This window comes from Neolamprologus brichardi, chromosome 12 (genome assembly GCF_056152115.1).
Source record: "Neolamprologus brichardi isolate AB-2024 chromosome 12, ASM5615211v1, whole genome shotgun sequence".
Taxonomy (NCBI): domain Eukaryota; kingdom Metazoa; phylum Chordata; class Actinopteri; order Cichliformes; family Cichlidae; genus Neolamprologus; species Neolamprologus brichardi.
In genome coordinates, this window is record NC_142115.1 from 24,462,208 (window position 1) to 24,478,720 (window position 16,513).

The following is a 16,513-nucleotide window of genomic DNA, read 5'->3' on the forward strand; positions in this document are numbered from 1 at the left end:
CTCCTTCAGAGATGCGCCCCCACAGGACTGTGTTCACACGGGCCATCGAGGCCTGCGACCTGCACTGGCAGGACCGACACCTCCAGCACATCATCGCCAGTGACCTCTACGCCAACTACTGTTACCATGACAACCAGGAGGGTTCTCTCTTCGACTCACGTGGTTGGCCCTTATGGCACGGTGAGTCTGTCTGTGTGTGTGTGTGTGTGTGTGGAGGTGTGAGTGAGCACGTGCCAGAAAAGTTATTTATACACAGTGAGCCAAACTGAGATTGTCCAGGAGGTGAGAGAAGAACGCTGGTTTTAAAACTTCTGTCTTTCCCTCAGAGCATGTCCCAACAGCCTGCGCCAGGGTGGACGCCCTGCGTTCCCATGGTTACCCGAGAGAAGCCCTCCGTCTGGCCATCGCCGTGGTCAATACGTTACGAAGGCAGCAGCAGAGGCAACTGGAGCACTTTCGTCGGCACAAGAAAGGTGAAACTAAATTGCGGTATTCAAGCCTTATTTGTTTTTTATTCTCAGAATCCAATTTGGCAGCAAACCATTCTTGGAAACTCACTAATTACCTACAAACAACACCAGCTCACTGTGATATCATATATAATGCCTAATAATCTCAAAGGAAAATTTAAAAAGGAACAAGCCAGAAATGCTTTCAGTTCCTGTGAATCCTTTTGCCTCCGTAAAGTGTGACATCTAAACATCTAATTACTCTTGCCAAACTTCAGAGTAGATGAGCTCTTCATGCAAGGTACTGAAAAATAACAAATACCTATGCCATCGCTGAGATATGGTCTGTATTGATTTTTGGTAGTTTATGGGGCCTATCGCTGCTGTTTCTTAATCAGGTATGGATGACAGCTCTGTGCATATTAGTTTTCATACCCTTGCGCATTTCAGTGGCGGAGGGGGGTCGACTTTAAGGGGTGGAAGAATTAAGATGAGGTCTTGCTGGGACAGACAGTTGTTATTTGTGTGTATATGTGTTTGTGTTAATACGCTGTTCAGCTTGCAGAGGCTAATGATGTGCATTGTTACTTTAAGATGTTGTCAATTTTTGCACTGAGACGTGTCCCCGTTTGCTTTGTCCTTTTCTAGAGTTGCTCCATAAAGGCCACACTTCCATAACCAACATGGAGGGCTGGGTCGGGCATCCCCTGGATCCCATTGGCACCCTGTTCAGCACCCTAACAGAGTCAGGACGAGTGGGCGAGGAGGGCTCTAACACCTGCTTAGACCTCTCAGGTACTGCTGGTTTATGGAAACTGGGCTCTTAAATAGCTACAAAAAAACCCATACACACATCAAAATGCGACTTTATCGTATTCTTTATTCATCCCACACCCTTTTACATAGTGATTCATGTGTCTGTCTTTATGTATCTACACGGAAAAATCAGCTACTACACACAAACAAGTCATGAAAATACAGATGTTTTTGTGTAATTTAGCACAGATGTTTGTTCTAATTCTATGGGACTGATTTTTAACATGAGATAGGAAATCTATACTCTCCATGTATATTTATATCTCATCGATTATAGTAGAGTAATTTTTAGTCTATACAAAGCATAGTTTAAGTGTAGCTTCACCTTCACTCTCTTTGTCTTATTCTTCACCATGTTTTTCAAATTCTCCTCGCCTACTCTCTGCGATTGCTCCGTCCCTCGGTGCGTCTCCTGCTTACAGAAATAGCCCACTCCTCTGAGGAAGAGCAGCGAACAGAGGAATGCTCCTAAGGGGTCGATCTTTATTTTGGGTGGTCACTGGATTAAGACCTGCACTGTGTGACGAACACAGTGTGTTTTTCACAGGAGACGGACTCCTCTATTGTCCAGCGCCTCAGAGAGCCAGTTTCTGCTGACTCATTTCTTCTCATCTGCCTCTTTGTCTTCTCCTTTTCCCTCTTCATAGATTGCTCCAGCGTCGTAAGCCGAGCGGACCTCCAGCGGATGCCCGTGCAACGATTGCTGGGGGACGGCGAATCGTACGTGGCGCTGGCCGTGGAGACCGCTCTGATCGGCCTAGGCCAGCAGCGGGTGATGCCCGATGGGCTGTATGCTCAAGAAAAGGTGTGTCGCAATGAAGAGCAGCTCTTGGCCAAGCTGCAGGAAGTGGAACTGGACGACTCCCTGGTCAAAATCTTCCGTAAACAGGCCGTCTTCTTGCTGGAGGGTAAGAGAGATAACAGAATATATTCCAACTATACTTTTGTTTTGGTTTGGTTTTTTTTAAATTTACATTTAAATGGTTGCTCCCAACGTGGTCGAGTGGGTGTGTGCTCTTCCTGTCCACATGATAAAGTGTGCTGGGGCAGCACTGAACTCCAGCATGCTGTATGGGTGAATGAGAAGTCTAAAGCTCTTTTCATAAGTGTAACCTGTTTACAATTTACTTTTTTCACCATATTTCCCTATAGCTCTCTTTCTCTCTCTCTCTATATATATAATATCTATATATTTAAATCTATATATATATATATATATATATATATATATATATATATATATATATATATATACCTCCTCCCTGTTCTTCCTCTACCTCCCACACACCAAGAGCCTACACATTCCTGCTAAAACAGGAAAAACACTTTTGACTCTGTCTCGCTATTTATTATCCTTTCATTTTGTGGTGCAAATAGAGGCTGAGCTGCCCTGGGCCAGACCAAAATGAGCTCTTTACACAGTAACACCAGGGGTATTGTGTCAGCACACATATATGCGTGCACGCACACCAGTGTGTACATTTACAGGAGTGGAGCTAGGGCAGAATGGGGTTTGGTTATGGGAAAACGAGAAGGAGGAAGAGGAGGAGGAGGGGTGCGGTGGTGGCTCATCCCTGAGGGCCCAGCCCAGTCAAACTCTACTCCAATCCCCACCCAAACCCCAACCCTGCCTCATCCCTGGCGCGACCACCCACCTCTGGCTCCGTTACTAATAGAGCACCGGGCTCCGAGGCCTCTGTGGGTCCCTGGAGACTGCAGCCGCGCCACTGTGTGATGTGGTCTGTGGCTTAGAAGCCTGTTGGGGTTTAAAATAACCCACCAGAGATGAGGGGGGAAGCACAGGAAGAGGGGGAGGGAAGGAAGAGTGTGAGGCCAAGGCTGCACACACGGCCATATGGTTTTTGACATCAAAGTTTGTTTTAATGCCGCGTGGCTTCGGTGCTTCCTGGCTACAAGGGACAGACCAGATAAATCACTCGTCAGTGTGCAACAGGAAAATAATGACTTAATGTGCAGCAATACCAGAATGTGTTAATTGTATGGTACATATTATAAAATATAATAACTTGAGGACACACTTCTTCCTCCTGTGTGTTCCATAGCTAAAAAGGACCCACTTTTCTCGGTGTGTTTATATTGTTTTCATGTGCTTTTTGTCACAGCTGGTCCGTACTCTGGCCTCGGAGAGATCGTCCACAGAGAAAGTGTCCCCATGCACACCTTCGCCCGCTATCTCTTCACCTCTCTCCTACCTCACGACGCTGAACTGGCGTACAAAATTGCACTGAGAGCCATGCGGTAGGTCTCCTGTGTTTGTGTGGGCTTGTTTCCGTAATCATGTCAAAACCTTGTAAATCAGATTTTTACCAGCTGTGACAGCAGGTCTCGCTTTGTTTTCACTTTGTGCGTCTGCGTGCGCACGTGCATGTGTGTGTGTCTCAGTCTGTGTGTCATCATGGCAGAATGTGATCCTGGGCACCTCCTTTAACTATTACCAAAGCTTGGCAGGTGTTTATATGTCTGTCTGTGGATGGGCTTTGTCATAATGGTGTCATAAACATGCAAGGGACAGCTATGAAACTTTACCGGTGTAGTTAAGGTGACTATTGAGGAGAAGGCTCTAGATGTAGAGAGGCCCTGTTAAGAATCTGAAATAAAACTTTTTTGAGCTTTGGAGATTTCCTATGAAGTAATGAGTAAAACAATCAGAGATAGAGCAGTGCCCCACGCTCTAATAGGAGCTGTTGTTGGAGAGACTGGTGATTGTGAAGCAGTAGCATCTATGTTAGCATCCATGGCCACAAAGTTTTAAGTTACCACTCATTGATGATCCTGAGTGTGTTTTACAGATTTCTGAAAAACAAATGAGCTTACCTGTGCAGCACACTAATATGTGAACAGCTGAATATTGGTATGCACGCCCCAACCCACTATATGATATATCCTCGCATCCTGTGTAACCATAAAATATTTACGTGCGGCTTATAAATGGTAAAATGGACTGATGCTTATGTAACACTTTTCTACTCTGCGGACTCAAAGCACTTTTTACTACAAGCCACTCTTATCCATTCACACACACACACCCATACAGCGCTCTATTCTAAGTACTGTCTGACGATCACACACACTGGTGGGGAAATTACGGTTCAGCTGTGGTAGTGCATTGGCGTTGGCTGCCCGTCTACCTGCAGAGAGCATCTGTTGTCAGATGGGGGCAGTGTCAAAAATATGTGGCGTAACTGCTCTGTGGGATACTCTTATTTGTGCTGTTGTTGGTCCGTCAGTCTGAAGCTGTAACGTGCGATTTGGTGTTCACTAACTTCCCCGAGGATACGACGATGCAAACTGCATGAGCCAGCGATTCACCAACCTTCTGATTTGTAGATGACCGAGTCATCCTCGCTTAAAATCTGAGTGAGGATTTAAGCGATTTGAGAAAAAAAAAATCTCCTCAAGTTTAAGATCTCTCCTATTTGTGCAAGCTTGTCTTCAAGCTTTAAAGCTTGCAATGTCTGCAGCTCAGTGTGCATCTGTGTTTTGAAGGGAATTCCACGCTGTTTGCTGGCCTGTGCGTTGTCCATGTGATCTCTCTATATTAAGCTCCTGTGTGTATTCATCTGTGGACAATGTGGACATGTGTATGTACGTTAATCAGTCTGCGCTGCTGTGTTTTGATGTTGTGACTAGTGGGAGCTGGATCAGTGAATATTAATTACATTAATGAGAGTATAATTAGTGTGGCTGTAATGAGGAGGATTCGCACACGCACACACTTATGCGCGCACACACACAAACACACACACGCACATGCACACACAAACACATGCATATGCCGAGCCAACGGGGAGAGGACACAGAGGAGGAAGATGTTTGTTATGTTTCTACAAAGCTAAGCTCTGTGAAGTCCATCACTGTAAAACTAGCAAATGATTTGTGAACGACTAAAAATGAAGCGATTCTTGTTCTTCCTTTTAACTTTTTCGGGTTCTCGTGATGTGTCACAGTTGGCCGAACGGAGAACTAAAAGACAAGAAGCGCATCCCTTGCACCTTCCTACAGTTAACCATTTAGGAGGCGTCAGGATGTAAATAACACACTTACAAAACCAAAACGAGATGGTTTGGATTTCTCAGTGTGGTTTCAAGGTTGCAAATCCAGCTGGTGTGTCCCTTCCATTCCCTCTAAACCCAAGTCCCAAGCCTGTTTTCCCTGAGTCAGCCACTCCCTTCCCTCCCTTGCTACTTCCCTTCACCTTTTTTTTTTTTTTTGTTTCCTTCCCCTCTGCTCCTCCATCCCGACTCCTTTGGCGTGAATGCGTCGATTTAGAATAATACGGCCACTTATGGGTGCTCCTGGGAGCCAGGGGTGTCTACTCAGCACATAATGAATGTGTGTAATGTAGCGTAGTGTAATGTGATAGCATATACCTCCCCGCTCCCACGGGATGGTGGACAGTTAAATATAGAGGAGGAGGTAAAGTAACCAGGGCTATTTTAATGGACCTATTATAACACTATCATTGATACAAGGAGAGAGAAAGAAAGTCTAGCTCTCTCTCTCTCTCTCTCGCTCTCTTGTACACACACACACACACGCTCTCTCACACACTTTTTTCTTTCTACTTGCATTCTCGATTTTTCTCCTCTGTCACAGTTGCTCTTAAAACGGCTTTTTTTTTGCAAATGAGAGGAAGTCAGACTGCCTCCATGTGTGCATGCATATCCATGAGAGTATTTTAAAGTGCCTGGGAGTTTATGTGTCTTGGATGAGGTTAATTAAAGTGTGTAAGAGCAGCATATGCCGTGCAATGGCTCGACGTGAGCGGCCAACACAAAAACAGAGAAGCTGCCTACTAGTTCAGGGGCTGCCCAGAATTTGACTGCAGCCACAGAGGAAGAAGAGGAAGAAGAAGGAGAAGAAGAAGCTCACTGCCTCTCCAGAGACGGTGCTTATCTCAACTCTTTTGGAAGCCAAAGAAACAAATCCCAGTCGCCTGTTATCATATGTGATTTCCATATGAGATATGAGCCTTCCAATGCTAATGACTCTGGATCTTCGCTGTAATCCACAACCTTTGATCCTCTGCATAATCCATAATCTTTGAATATAAAGTACTCTATATCACGATTGCCGTCTGAGGATAAGATGAGACCGATACATCACCAGTGCACACAGGTAGCAGCCATCATTTCAGTCTGGACCACTTTATTCCAAAGACGATTATTATTTCCAGACGGGGGGGAAGGAGAAAGACCTGTGGTGCACAACACAGCAGGCATTGGTGATATGACATCTTCAGACGCGGCATGATAAGGACGAGCTGGGATCAAGGCGGGCTGCAAAGCTGCTTGCATGAGCAACAGTTGACAGATGGTTAAAGCAGTTTAAATTGTATACCTTATATGAGATTCTGTTAGCGCTGTGTGATAATGCAAATTTTGGTATAGACCTGATAACAAGTGAATACATGGCCAGTATTACTGATACCAATGCCGATACTATTACCGATACTTTAAACCTATGAAGCACTGATCATGACTGTGACCTGGAATGTAAATGTGCCTGTCTCTAAAACACTTTGGGTCAGCTTCTGCTTCTGACAGTCAGCGCAAAAAGGTTGGATGGGATGGTTTTTTTTTAAATGACACAGTTCAAACTGAATTTAGAGGATAGAAACAAAGTATTAATCCTATGGCTGGTATTGATCCAATACCATACTATGGATATTTGGTTAGATCCGCCTACCTCTAGATGTTTCAGTAGGACACACAGAAGCATATCAGCTGACGTCGTGTGACATTGAGATCTACTGTTAAGAGCTAATGTGCCTTACCCAATGCTTTGGTGGCTTTTTTCTTTAGTCTGCATAGTAAAACCCTTATCTAGTCTCTCAATTTTTTTTTACATGACTTTCAGATTAAGATGCTGGGAATCATTGATGTGGGACATGTAAACAGCGCAATACTATTGTGCTGGTCCCAGTGAGAGAAATAGACGTAAACCACACAGCCAAAAGAAATACTAGTAATGTAATGGGTTGATTTCCCTTTGAAATATAATGTTTTACACAATACAATTTTACTATCAGTCAGTGAAATCTTTAAGTCTGTCCCTTGTTGCCTTCTACCTCTGCATATAATGTTTTACTGTCTGTCCGCACAAAGCTATAAAGAATCACCACTACACAAACTCTCACACACGTACAGACGGTGTATTTGCAATCACTTTGCTCATGCACATGTGTTTATTGTATTATATGAAATTTATTGAACAATATAAAGAAACATGCTCATCTGTGAGTTGCAGAAAATCCAAGTGCACGGAAACAAACAAACCTCTCGAGAATGATATTTTAAAAACACAGATTTTCACGTGACTGCGACAGTGATGACTTTAATGTAGTACATGTTCCTCAAAAAGCATCACTCAAAGCAAATGTCATTTTTAGCATCCTAGGCTCCTGACGGCTAGAATATCTGCTCATCTCGTTCATGTATGACTTCATCCCTGCTGCCAGGTGTTCTGCAGGTTTTATCCCACAGGAGTTTGTGTATGGTCTTCCACCGGATGTGTCACTTAGCTGATAGATGTGCGCTTGATAAATTATGGAAGTGAAGGGTGTTTACAGTCAAAGGGGGAACAGAGAAAGAGGTAAAGAGGTCAGTAGTCATGGTGATGCAGACCAGAAACCCAAAGGGCCTCAGGATTTAGGTAAAACCTGCTCGCACTGCTTTTTATCATTGTATCCTTGCAGCTTTTCTGCAAAGCATTACGCATTTCATTCTTCTTACATGGGCATGTGAATGTGTGACCCTAAACGTTGGTTTACCCATCACTGCCTCATCACAGGCTCCTCTTCTGTAATCTGTTGCCAGCTGCCTCCACGTTGACTGTATTGCATATTTCTGCCCCTTTCAGATGTGACAGCGTGCTACAGTGCCGCAGGAGACATTTGACACCAGAGCGACAAACCCTTCTCACTGACCCTCACAGGAATTGATTGCCTCTTATCGATCACTCTGTTTCTTTTTAGATAATATATTTATACGCAATTACTTCAAACCATGGAAAACCTGTAAAGAACAGTTTGTTACAGTTTTTTTTTATTATACTGTAAACACAGTAAATTGGTGTTGGATTTAGATGTGCAGCATTTTGCACTAATTATATTAGCTGGCTGGGATTAAACTGTACTTGTGGTTGGATTGAATACTTTGGAGAAGTTCATGAGGGTTCATTTACCTCTCCTACATTGAGGTATTCTTCAGCAAATCCAGGTCCTTAAGCACCCATCCGATGCAAGTACTCGGCTCTCTGGTGAACACCAAACAAAAGCAGGAATGTTGATGAGGCCTCCATCTTTATCCAAGGCGGGTTTTTTTTTTGCTTTGCTTTGCTGCACCCCAGGAATCTTCCAGAAGGTCCCAGTGTGGCAAAAGCTTTTAGCAGCTCTTAAGCTTTGTGTGGAATGAATCCGGCTGTTGCTAGGGCTTCCAAACATCTCCATTTTGCACCAAGTGTCAGCGTTCACACTTGCACGCATCTCAACTGGGTTTTTGACACCTTCTGTCTCCGAGAAACGAGCTCCGCCGGTGCCCTCTTGGGCGAAACGGAGCGAAGACGAGGCTGTTTTTGTACATGCCTTTACTCGGGTGGCAGCGGTATCACATGCACCTTGCTCTGAAATTGAAACTGGCATTTAGCATTACATTGCTTTTACTGGGCTGCTTTGATGTGTTTTCAAAAGGGCAGGTGTGTGTGTGTGTATCTGATCTTGTGTGTGCGCGCGTGCGTGTGTATGCTCTGGGTTTTTTCATTGATGTGTGTTGGTATTTGTTTGATGTGTGTCCAGCCTTACGGGGCTAGAAGGTGAATTCCTTAATTTCCCCATGGACTCAATTAGCTTTGTGATTGGCTGAGAGAAGGCCAGGTTGCGCTGTCTTCTGAAGGAAAGAAGACCTTTGAAACTGAGGTGGGAGCGGAGGGAAGAGAAGTGAAGCAGAATAGGAGATGAGCCGGCCACAGTGGTAACTGTGTTGTGCTCGTGGCTCTTGTGAAGACTTGGCCCTGTCAGTATTATTATAATGAGAGACAGAAACTAGTGAAGCTCCTCCATCCACTAGCAGGTGTTGCACGGCTCTGACTTCATTATGACCAATTAGAGTGAAGAAAATACTAATTATACCATGGTTTCTAGGTGATTAAATACTAGGTTGAAAGTAAATTGCTGGGAGAGGCTAACTGTAATCCCCCTGTGTCGACTGAAGTCATTTTGATTTTGAAGTGACTTTCAGGCATTCATAATGAAGCCTTTTTTTCTCTCAGTAAGGTATTCTGTTTACTTGTTACAGTATGGAGGAAAAAAAGAGGTTTCATTGATGATGATTCACGGACCTTTGTTGTCTAATTTCTCTTCACTCTTGTATTTCTTTAATTTGATGTTTTTGAGTTTAATATTCTTAATTAACTGAAATACACTTAGTTCTCCAGACTTCTTGAAGGACATTCAAAGCTCCTCTTTGGATGTTGGCTGTCTTTTGGTCCGTTTTCTGTCAAGATGATCCTACACTGTTTCAGTAAAGGTCCGGACTCTGGGGAGGTCAGTCCATGACTGATAGTTTCCCATTGTTTGTTTTTCATTCCATGCATGCTGTTATTGCATTGGCAGTGTGTTTGGGATCATTGTCATGCTGAAAAGTAAAGCTGTTGTCAGTTACAGGCTTTCCAGATGGTATTGCATGGAGGATTAAAACCTGATGGTACTTTTCTATGTTCATAATTTCACCATTTTTGATCAGATCCCCAGCCCCAAATCATGACAGAGCCTCCTACATGTTTTACGGATGGCTGTAGACACTGTTGTCCTCCATATATACCATTAATGATTTGAAACTCATCGCTCTATAAAACCTGTTGCCACTGATTTTTCTGTCCACTTCTTCTTCCACTTCGTCTCCCTGTTTCCTTTCCTTAAGACTTGCTTCTTGACAGGGTGACTGCCAAAAACCCACCTCTGGGTCTCGTGTCAGGGATGATTTGTTGCTACAAAAATACTGCTCTTTGCTTAGTTTCCTCTAAATATATTCAGGTATAAGGATGGACTAAATTTGAGTGAAAAAGCAGCCAGTGTCCAAAGAAAAACTTGGAGACCTGGAGAAATATTGCTCAAGACCACTTTAGAAAAGTCTGGCTTCTTGAAAGCAAAATCTAAAGAAATAAGGGGTGGCTCAAGACTCAAGACTCTATTTAATATTTATGTATTTAATTGAAGTACATAATTCTCCACAGAATATCTTTAATAATTGTGCTGTGGGTGTGTTTCTCCGTCAGGTTGCCGGTGTTGGAGTCGACGGCATCATCCGGTGACCTGTCGCGACCTCACCACATCGTGTCCGTAGTGCCCAACCGCTACCCGCGCTGGTTCACCCTGAGCCACATAGAGTCCCAGCAGTGTGAGCTGGCCTCTACCATGCTCACTGCTGCCAAAGGTGCACAGATATTTGCACAATTACAGATCCCGCCATTAACTTTCCTCATGTTGACGTGCTATTAGTAACACATGCGTTTGCATGTATACAGATAGGGGTAGCAGTAATTTCTGTGCAATTCGAAACTATTTCTGTGTTTGTACCACAGGCGACAGTCGCAGGCTGGAGACGGTCCTGGAGTCCATCCAGAAAAACATTCACTCCTCGTCTCACATCTTCAAACTGGCGCAGGACGCGTTTAAGATTGCCACGCTCATGGACAGCCTGCCTGATATAACACTTCTCAAAGTCTCTCTGGAGTTAGGACTGCAGGTATGCATTTTTTTTTTTTTAAAAAGTGTACTTCTGTGAATTTATTTTCACCTTTTAGTGGAAGTCAGGTTGTAAATTTCCATGGCACACCTTTGTTTAAAAAAAAAAAAAAAAAGCCTAATAATACATCCACATGTGTATGTGAAGGTAATATTCTACTTATACCAAGCCGCTGTTGACTTGTATCTTTGAGTAGAGATATATTGGATCATTTTCTTACAAGAAAAGCTTATAGCTCTGGAGGATGACATTAACCCTGTACATCACAAGGGTTTAGTTATCTTGGGTCAGTAAAAGGATTTTACCCTGATGTTCATGAAACAGAATTTTACATTATTGTCTTGGAATACAGGAAGATTACCAGGAAACGGCATTTACATTATAGGGTGCTCTTAATCCTGTAAAATAGCTCCATTATATGATGAGTGCAGAGGAATCAGAAAGGATATTGTAACAGATCTGTATCTGTGGATCCTTTGGTTTCCTGAATATTTAATTCTAGATGGAACAGCACTGCAATGCTATTTTCTAAGGGGCCTTTATTTTGTGCACCTCAGGGAGGAGAATGAGCTTTTGAGAGGTGATGCTTGGTAAATGTCACAATATTGTTCATTATGTTTTTTCACCTTATTCGCCTTTGCAGACTTTAATAAATTATTTATAGATTTACCTTGGATCATATATTTGTAAAGGTATTCACTTTGATGGTTTTCCTGTGGGCCTTTCCCCCCCAAGGCTGTTGCAATATGTACCACAGTCTTTTCCGCCACAGTTCTAGTGCGTCGTTGAAGTTACAGTTGAACTGGTTACAGGAATATTTATAATACTCTTCAGCGGTAATAGTAGATATAGCTCATCTTCCCTGTGCATTTTAATGCTTTACATGTCTGATCAGTAACTCACCTTTCATTCCCTCCTGCTCCATCATCTTTCACCTTCCTCAGGTGATGAGAATAACTCTGTCCACATTAAACTGGAGGAGGAGAGAGATGGTTCGCTGGTTAGTCACATGTGCCACTGAAGTTGGTAAGCCACGCCGTCCGCTTAATTGGTGTTTTTCAGCTGTTTTAAGGATTATTATTAGCTTCTGCTCTATATCTCTCTTCACATCTATTCATGCCTCTATGTGTGCCCCAGGTGTGTACGCACTGGATAGCATCATGCAGAGCTGGTTCACCCTCTTCACCCCCACGGAAGCCACCAGTATCGTGGCCACCACTGTCATGTCCAACAGCACTATCGTCCGCCTGCACCTGGACTGCCACCAGCAGGAGAACCTGGCTTCATCTGCTCGCACCCTCGCCCTACAGTGTGCCATGAAGGACCCCCAGAACTGCGCCCTCTCCGCTCTCACGCTCTGCGAAAAGGACCACATTGCCTTTGAGACAGCCTACCAGATTGTACTGGACGCGGCGGCGACGGGAATGAGCTACACACAGCTGTTCACTATTGCGCGCTACATGGAACACCGCGGGTATCCAATGAGAGCGTACAAGCTGGCGACGTTAGCAATGGCCCACCTGAACCTCAGTTACAACCAGGACACGCACCCGGCCATCAACGACGTTCTGTGGGCCTGCGCGCTCAGCCACTCACTGGGGAAGAACGAGCTAGCGGCTGTAATCCCCCTGGTGGTCAAGAGCGTCAAGTGCGCCACCGTGCTGTCTGACATTTTGCGGCGGTGCACGCTGACCACGCCGGGCATGGTGTCGGCGCTGCACAGCCGCAGGAATTCTGGGAAGCTGATGTCGCTGGACAAAGCGCCGCTCAGGCAGCTGCTGGACGCAACCATTGGGGCCTACATCAACACCACGCACTCACGGCTCACGCACATCAGCCCGCGCCACTATAGCGAGTTCATCGAGTTCCTGGGGAAAGCCCGGGAGACTTTCATGATGGCTCACGACGGACACATTCAGTTCACCCAATTCATAGACAACCTGAAACAGATCTACAAGGGCAAAAAGAAACTAATGATGCTAGTGAGGGAGAGGTTCGGCTGAGGGCGAGGCCGAAGGGGAGGTGGTGAAAAAGCCCGCCCCTCCCCGCCCTCCTCCCACTCTAGTACTTTTCTATTAACTTGAGTCTGCCTTTTGAACTTCTTTTTGGACTGATTAAAAATAGACAAGTAAAAAAAAAAGAGGGATGCGACTTGTAGAATGAAGCAAAAAAGAGAAAGGAAAAGATGACAAAAAAATCAACAGAGCCACACGCGGTATTATTGTTCTTGCTGTTGTTATTGTCATAAACATTATTACTATTATTATTATTAATAATAATATTATTACTACTATGTGTACAGAAGTGTTTTTATTTTTCAGAAGAGAGGAAATTTGTCACATTGTGAATGTTGTGTGTATTTCTCTACATGTGTGCGAGACGAAAACGAAAGCGAAACGGCTTTTTTTTTTCTTTCCGTTCCTTTTCGTTCCTCTAATGATTTAAAGCATCTCCCCCCCTCCCTCCCGTTTCAGTGTATATTGAGTTACATGTTGTCAAGTGGCTGAAGCCCTTCTACAATGGCGCTCATGTTAAAAAAGAAAAAAAAAGAGGAAAAAAACACAACAAAAAAAAAAAAGAGAAAACTTGGTATCCTCAAAGAGAAACTAAGGCTTTAAAAAAACACACTCAAAACACACAGAGCACCTCCCTCTGTCCACGCCCTCACCGGCGGGCGCTGGCCAGCACTGCACAGCTTAGCTCGGCTCGGCACAGCTTGGGTTAGCACTGAAAGAAAAGCCGCTATCAGCATTTTCTCCAGACACAGCAGCAGTAGCAGCAGAAGCAGCAGCACTGGAGCAGCCATTAGTTTTCTCTGAGTTCCAGGCATTAGCTTCATTATACACAACAATGCTCTCAGCTAACTCGTGTTGTTGATATTGTTATAATCTTACCCACCTCCATAATGAGTACCTGTTCCAGACAGAAGACAGTAATGCAGGCGCTATAGACAAAGATAATGAGTATTCTTGTTATAGCTTCAGCTTCAGCTACTTCAAGCTGAAGCAGAACCCCAGAGGCAGACGACTACCTCATGATACGGTATTGAACTGCTCCCAGATTATTTTTTTTCTTCTTTTTTTATTTGCTATCGTGATTGTTATCGTCTATGATAGCTGACAGTGTTAATTAAACAGGGGGATTCATCAGTGAGACCGAGGTTATGAGGAAGCTTCAGATTCCCGCTAAGTGTTTCTGCCCTTGGCTCTGCTGTACGTCACTGCCCTGGCATCGGTACTTGCACCCCCCCTCTCCAAAAAGCTTCAACACACACACGCGCACACACACACAACATGTGTCAGTATATCAGTCCACTCTCATCTATATACAGCCGCCATCATCGTGGTGTTTTCCGACTCGGCCAGTGTCACCTCCCTCTGTGCATGTGAATCATAGAAATTAGACTTTCTACTGTTATAGTTGATTGTGTGGAACCTTCAGTAATTGTCAGCCAGAACGTTCTCAGGGATTTCTCTACACAGGAAGAAACAACAACAAAAAAGGCGGAACATACGAACAACTGAACTTCGAGGAGAAAAAGAAAGAAAGGAGAAAAAAAAAAAGACAAAAACACGACACAACATGAGCGAGCATTTATTGTACTCTGTATATATGCCATAGTATATGTCTGAATATGGAGGATCTGAAAGTATATGTTAACTAATTTATACAGAGTATTCTATGTAATGTGAAATACTTGAAGCCGCTGTAGTTTGCTCTCTCTCCCTCTCTCGCTCTTCATCTCTTTCTCCCTTTTTGCCCTTTTTTTTTCATTTTTTTTTCTTTTTTTGGGGGTGTGGGCTTTCCTCCCTCCCCTCCACTCTTTTGTAAAAAAAAAAACAACAACAACAACAACAAAACAGAACATATCAGAAGGACTCGACTGACCTTGTTGACAGCTTTTTGGACTCGCATGTGTTCACGCACGAGACGCTGGATCCTGTCAGAAATGTTGTTCCGCTGAGTGACGTGTAGAATGGGAAGAGAGGTAGACTACTCCACGCCAGTGGTGGATAAATGTTTAAAAACACAATACGTGATTTCATACTTAGTTATGCATGTAAGCTGTTGTAGTAGCCTAGATTTCCATGGGATCCTATTGGAAAAATACTATAATGTGCTTTATACGGGAGCTAATTGGCGAACAGAGCGTGTATTATGTGTCCAGCCTTACAGTCGTACATTTAAAAGGACATATTTTACTGAGAACCTGCCTCATGTTCCAGTAATATATAATAACCGCGCAAGTAACTTATTAGTCATCAAACTCGACAATTCTGCACATGGACAAATGAGTCTCCTCAGCTCTCTCCTTCATTCCCTGCAGATTTTCCAGTGTCTCCACTGCAAAGTTCAAGCTGTCCCATCATTACCTGCCTTTTTACCTTCTCCTTCTTCTTCTTCTTCTTCTTTTTTTTAATATCTCATTTTCTCTGCGTCTTTTTTCTATCTTGTGTTGATTAAAGATAAAAGCAGCCTTTTCTCTTGCCTTGTCTTAACGCTTTAAAGTAACCAAACAGAAGATCTATCTAACAACCAAACGCGTTCTAAGAGGGGAGAGACAACCAACCTTGGTCCCAGCTTTAGTGTCCTTAATTAGTAAGTGAATGGCTGTGTAACTGATGCTTTAACAAAGCAATTCCTCACGTGTGTTTGGTGGAAAAGTTGTCCAGTGTCTCTTGTTCTCTTCAGAAACAATTTCCTCTGAGTCTTTCTAGCTGTTTGTTTTATTTTATTTTAATTTTCTTGTTTGTTTGTTTGTTTGTTTTTTTGTTGTTGTTTTTGTTCGTGTAGGAATGTTCTGCTCTCCCATTTTATTTATTACAATGACCCATGTATACATGCTTATGAAATTAAGATTTGATACACCGATATCAATTTATTTATGTAACTAAATCACTGTTTTATAATCTTGTTAATGAGTCAATAATTGATTCTTTTGTTTTTTGTTTTTTTTGTTTTAATAAAAGTTAGTTTTTTGAAATGTATATTTATTTCCTCTCAAAGTTGATTTTTTTTTTTCTTTTATACTTACACCCTGCCAAAAACGGGAAGCATTTCTTTTATCTATTTATTTAATTTTTTATATATGTTTTACAGCTGCACTTTTGTCTGAGAAGGTCTGTCGTAGATCATTATGTGACGCGGTCCCTGAGCATGACGGCGCATGCTGCTCGGCGTATCGGCGAGAGACGATCAGTCAGGACGGTTCAGATCTCCATCAAACGGCGATGTCAGAAAAAGGCAGAGAGGGATCACTCTCGCTGGCAGCAGCTTTCACGCTGTCATCCCGGGCGAGCTGACGAAGAATGTGAAATGTATCAATTGATATTCCCATGGTCTTTGTAGCTTCTGTCAGGCAGCCAGGCTCAGCCAACCACAATAACCTGTTTACATGTATCCAACACTGACAGTGGTGCCACAGGATGACTAAATCAGTGTATGCAGTTTGTCAAGTGTGTGCGTTTGTGCAGGCATGTTTTG

At 43.5% G+C, this 16,513-nt stretch overlaps 1 protein-coding gene across 1 annotated transcript in view; it reads left to right on the forward strand.

Moving 5' to 3' along the window:
* Positions 1-14,600, forward strand: part of LOC102791788 (zinc finger SWIM domain-containing protein 6) — a 46,950-nt gene extending 32,350 nt beyond the window's left edge. The window contains exons 6-14 of the mRNA XM_006789797.3: positions 10-180; positions 327-473; positions 1,098-1,244; positions 1,913-2,173; positions 3,389-3,524; positions 10,560-10,717; positions 10,866-11,029; positions 11,974-12,055; positions 12,167-14,600. Coding sequence (XP_006789860.1) covers positions 10-180; positions 327-473; positions 1,098-1,244; positions 1,913-2,173; positions 3,389-3,524; positions 10,560-10,717; positions 10,866-11,029; positions 11,974-12,055; positions 12,167-13,032 — 2,132 coding nt within the window. The 3' untranslated portion in view covers positions 13,033-14,600. The remainder of the gene's footprint in view (positions 1-9; positions 181-326; positions 474-1,097; positions 1,245-1,912; positions 2,174-3,388; positions 3,525-10,559; positions 10,718-10,865; positions 11,030-11,973; positions 12,056-12,166) is intronic.
* The last annotated feature ends 1,913 nt before the right edge of the window (positions 14,601-16,513 follow it).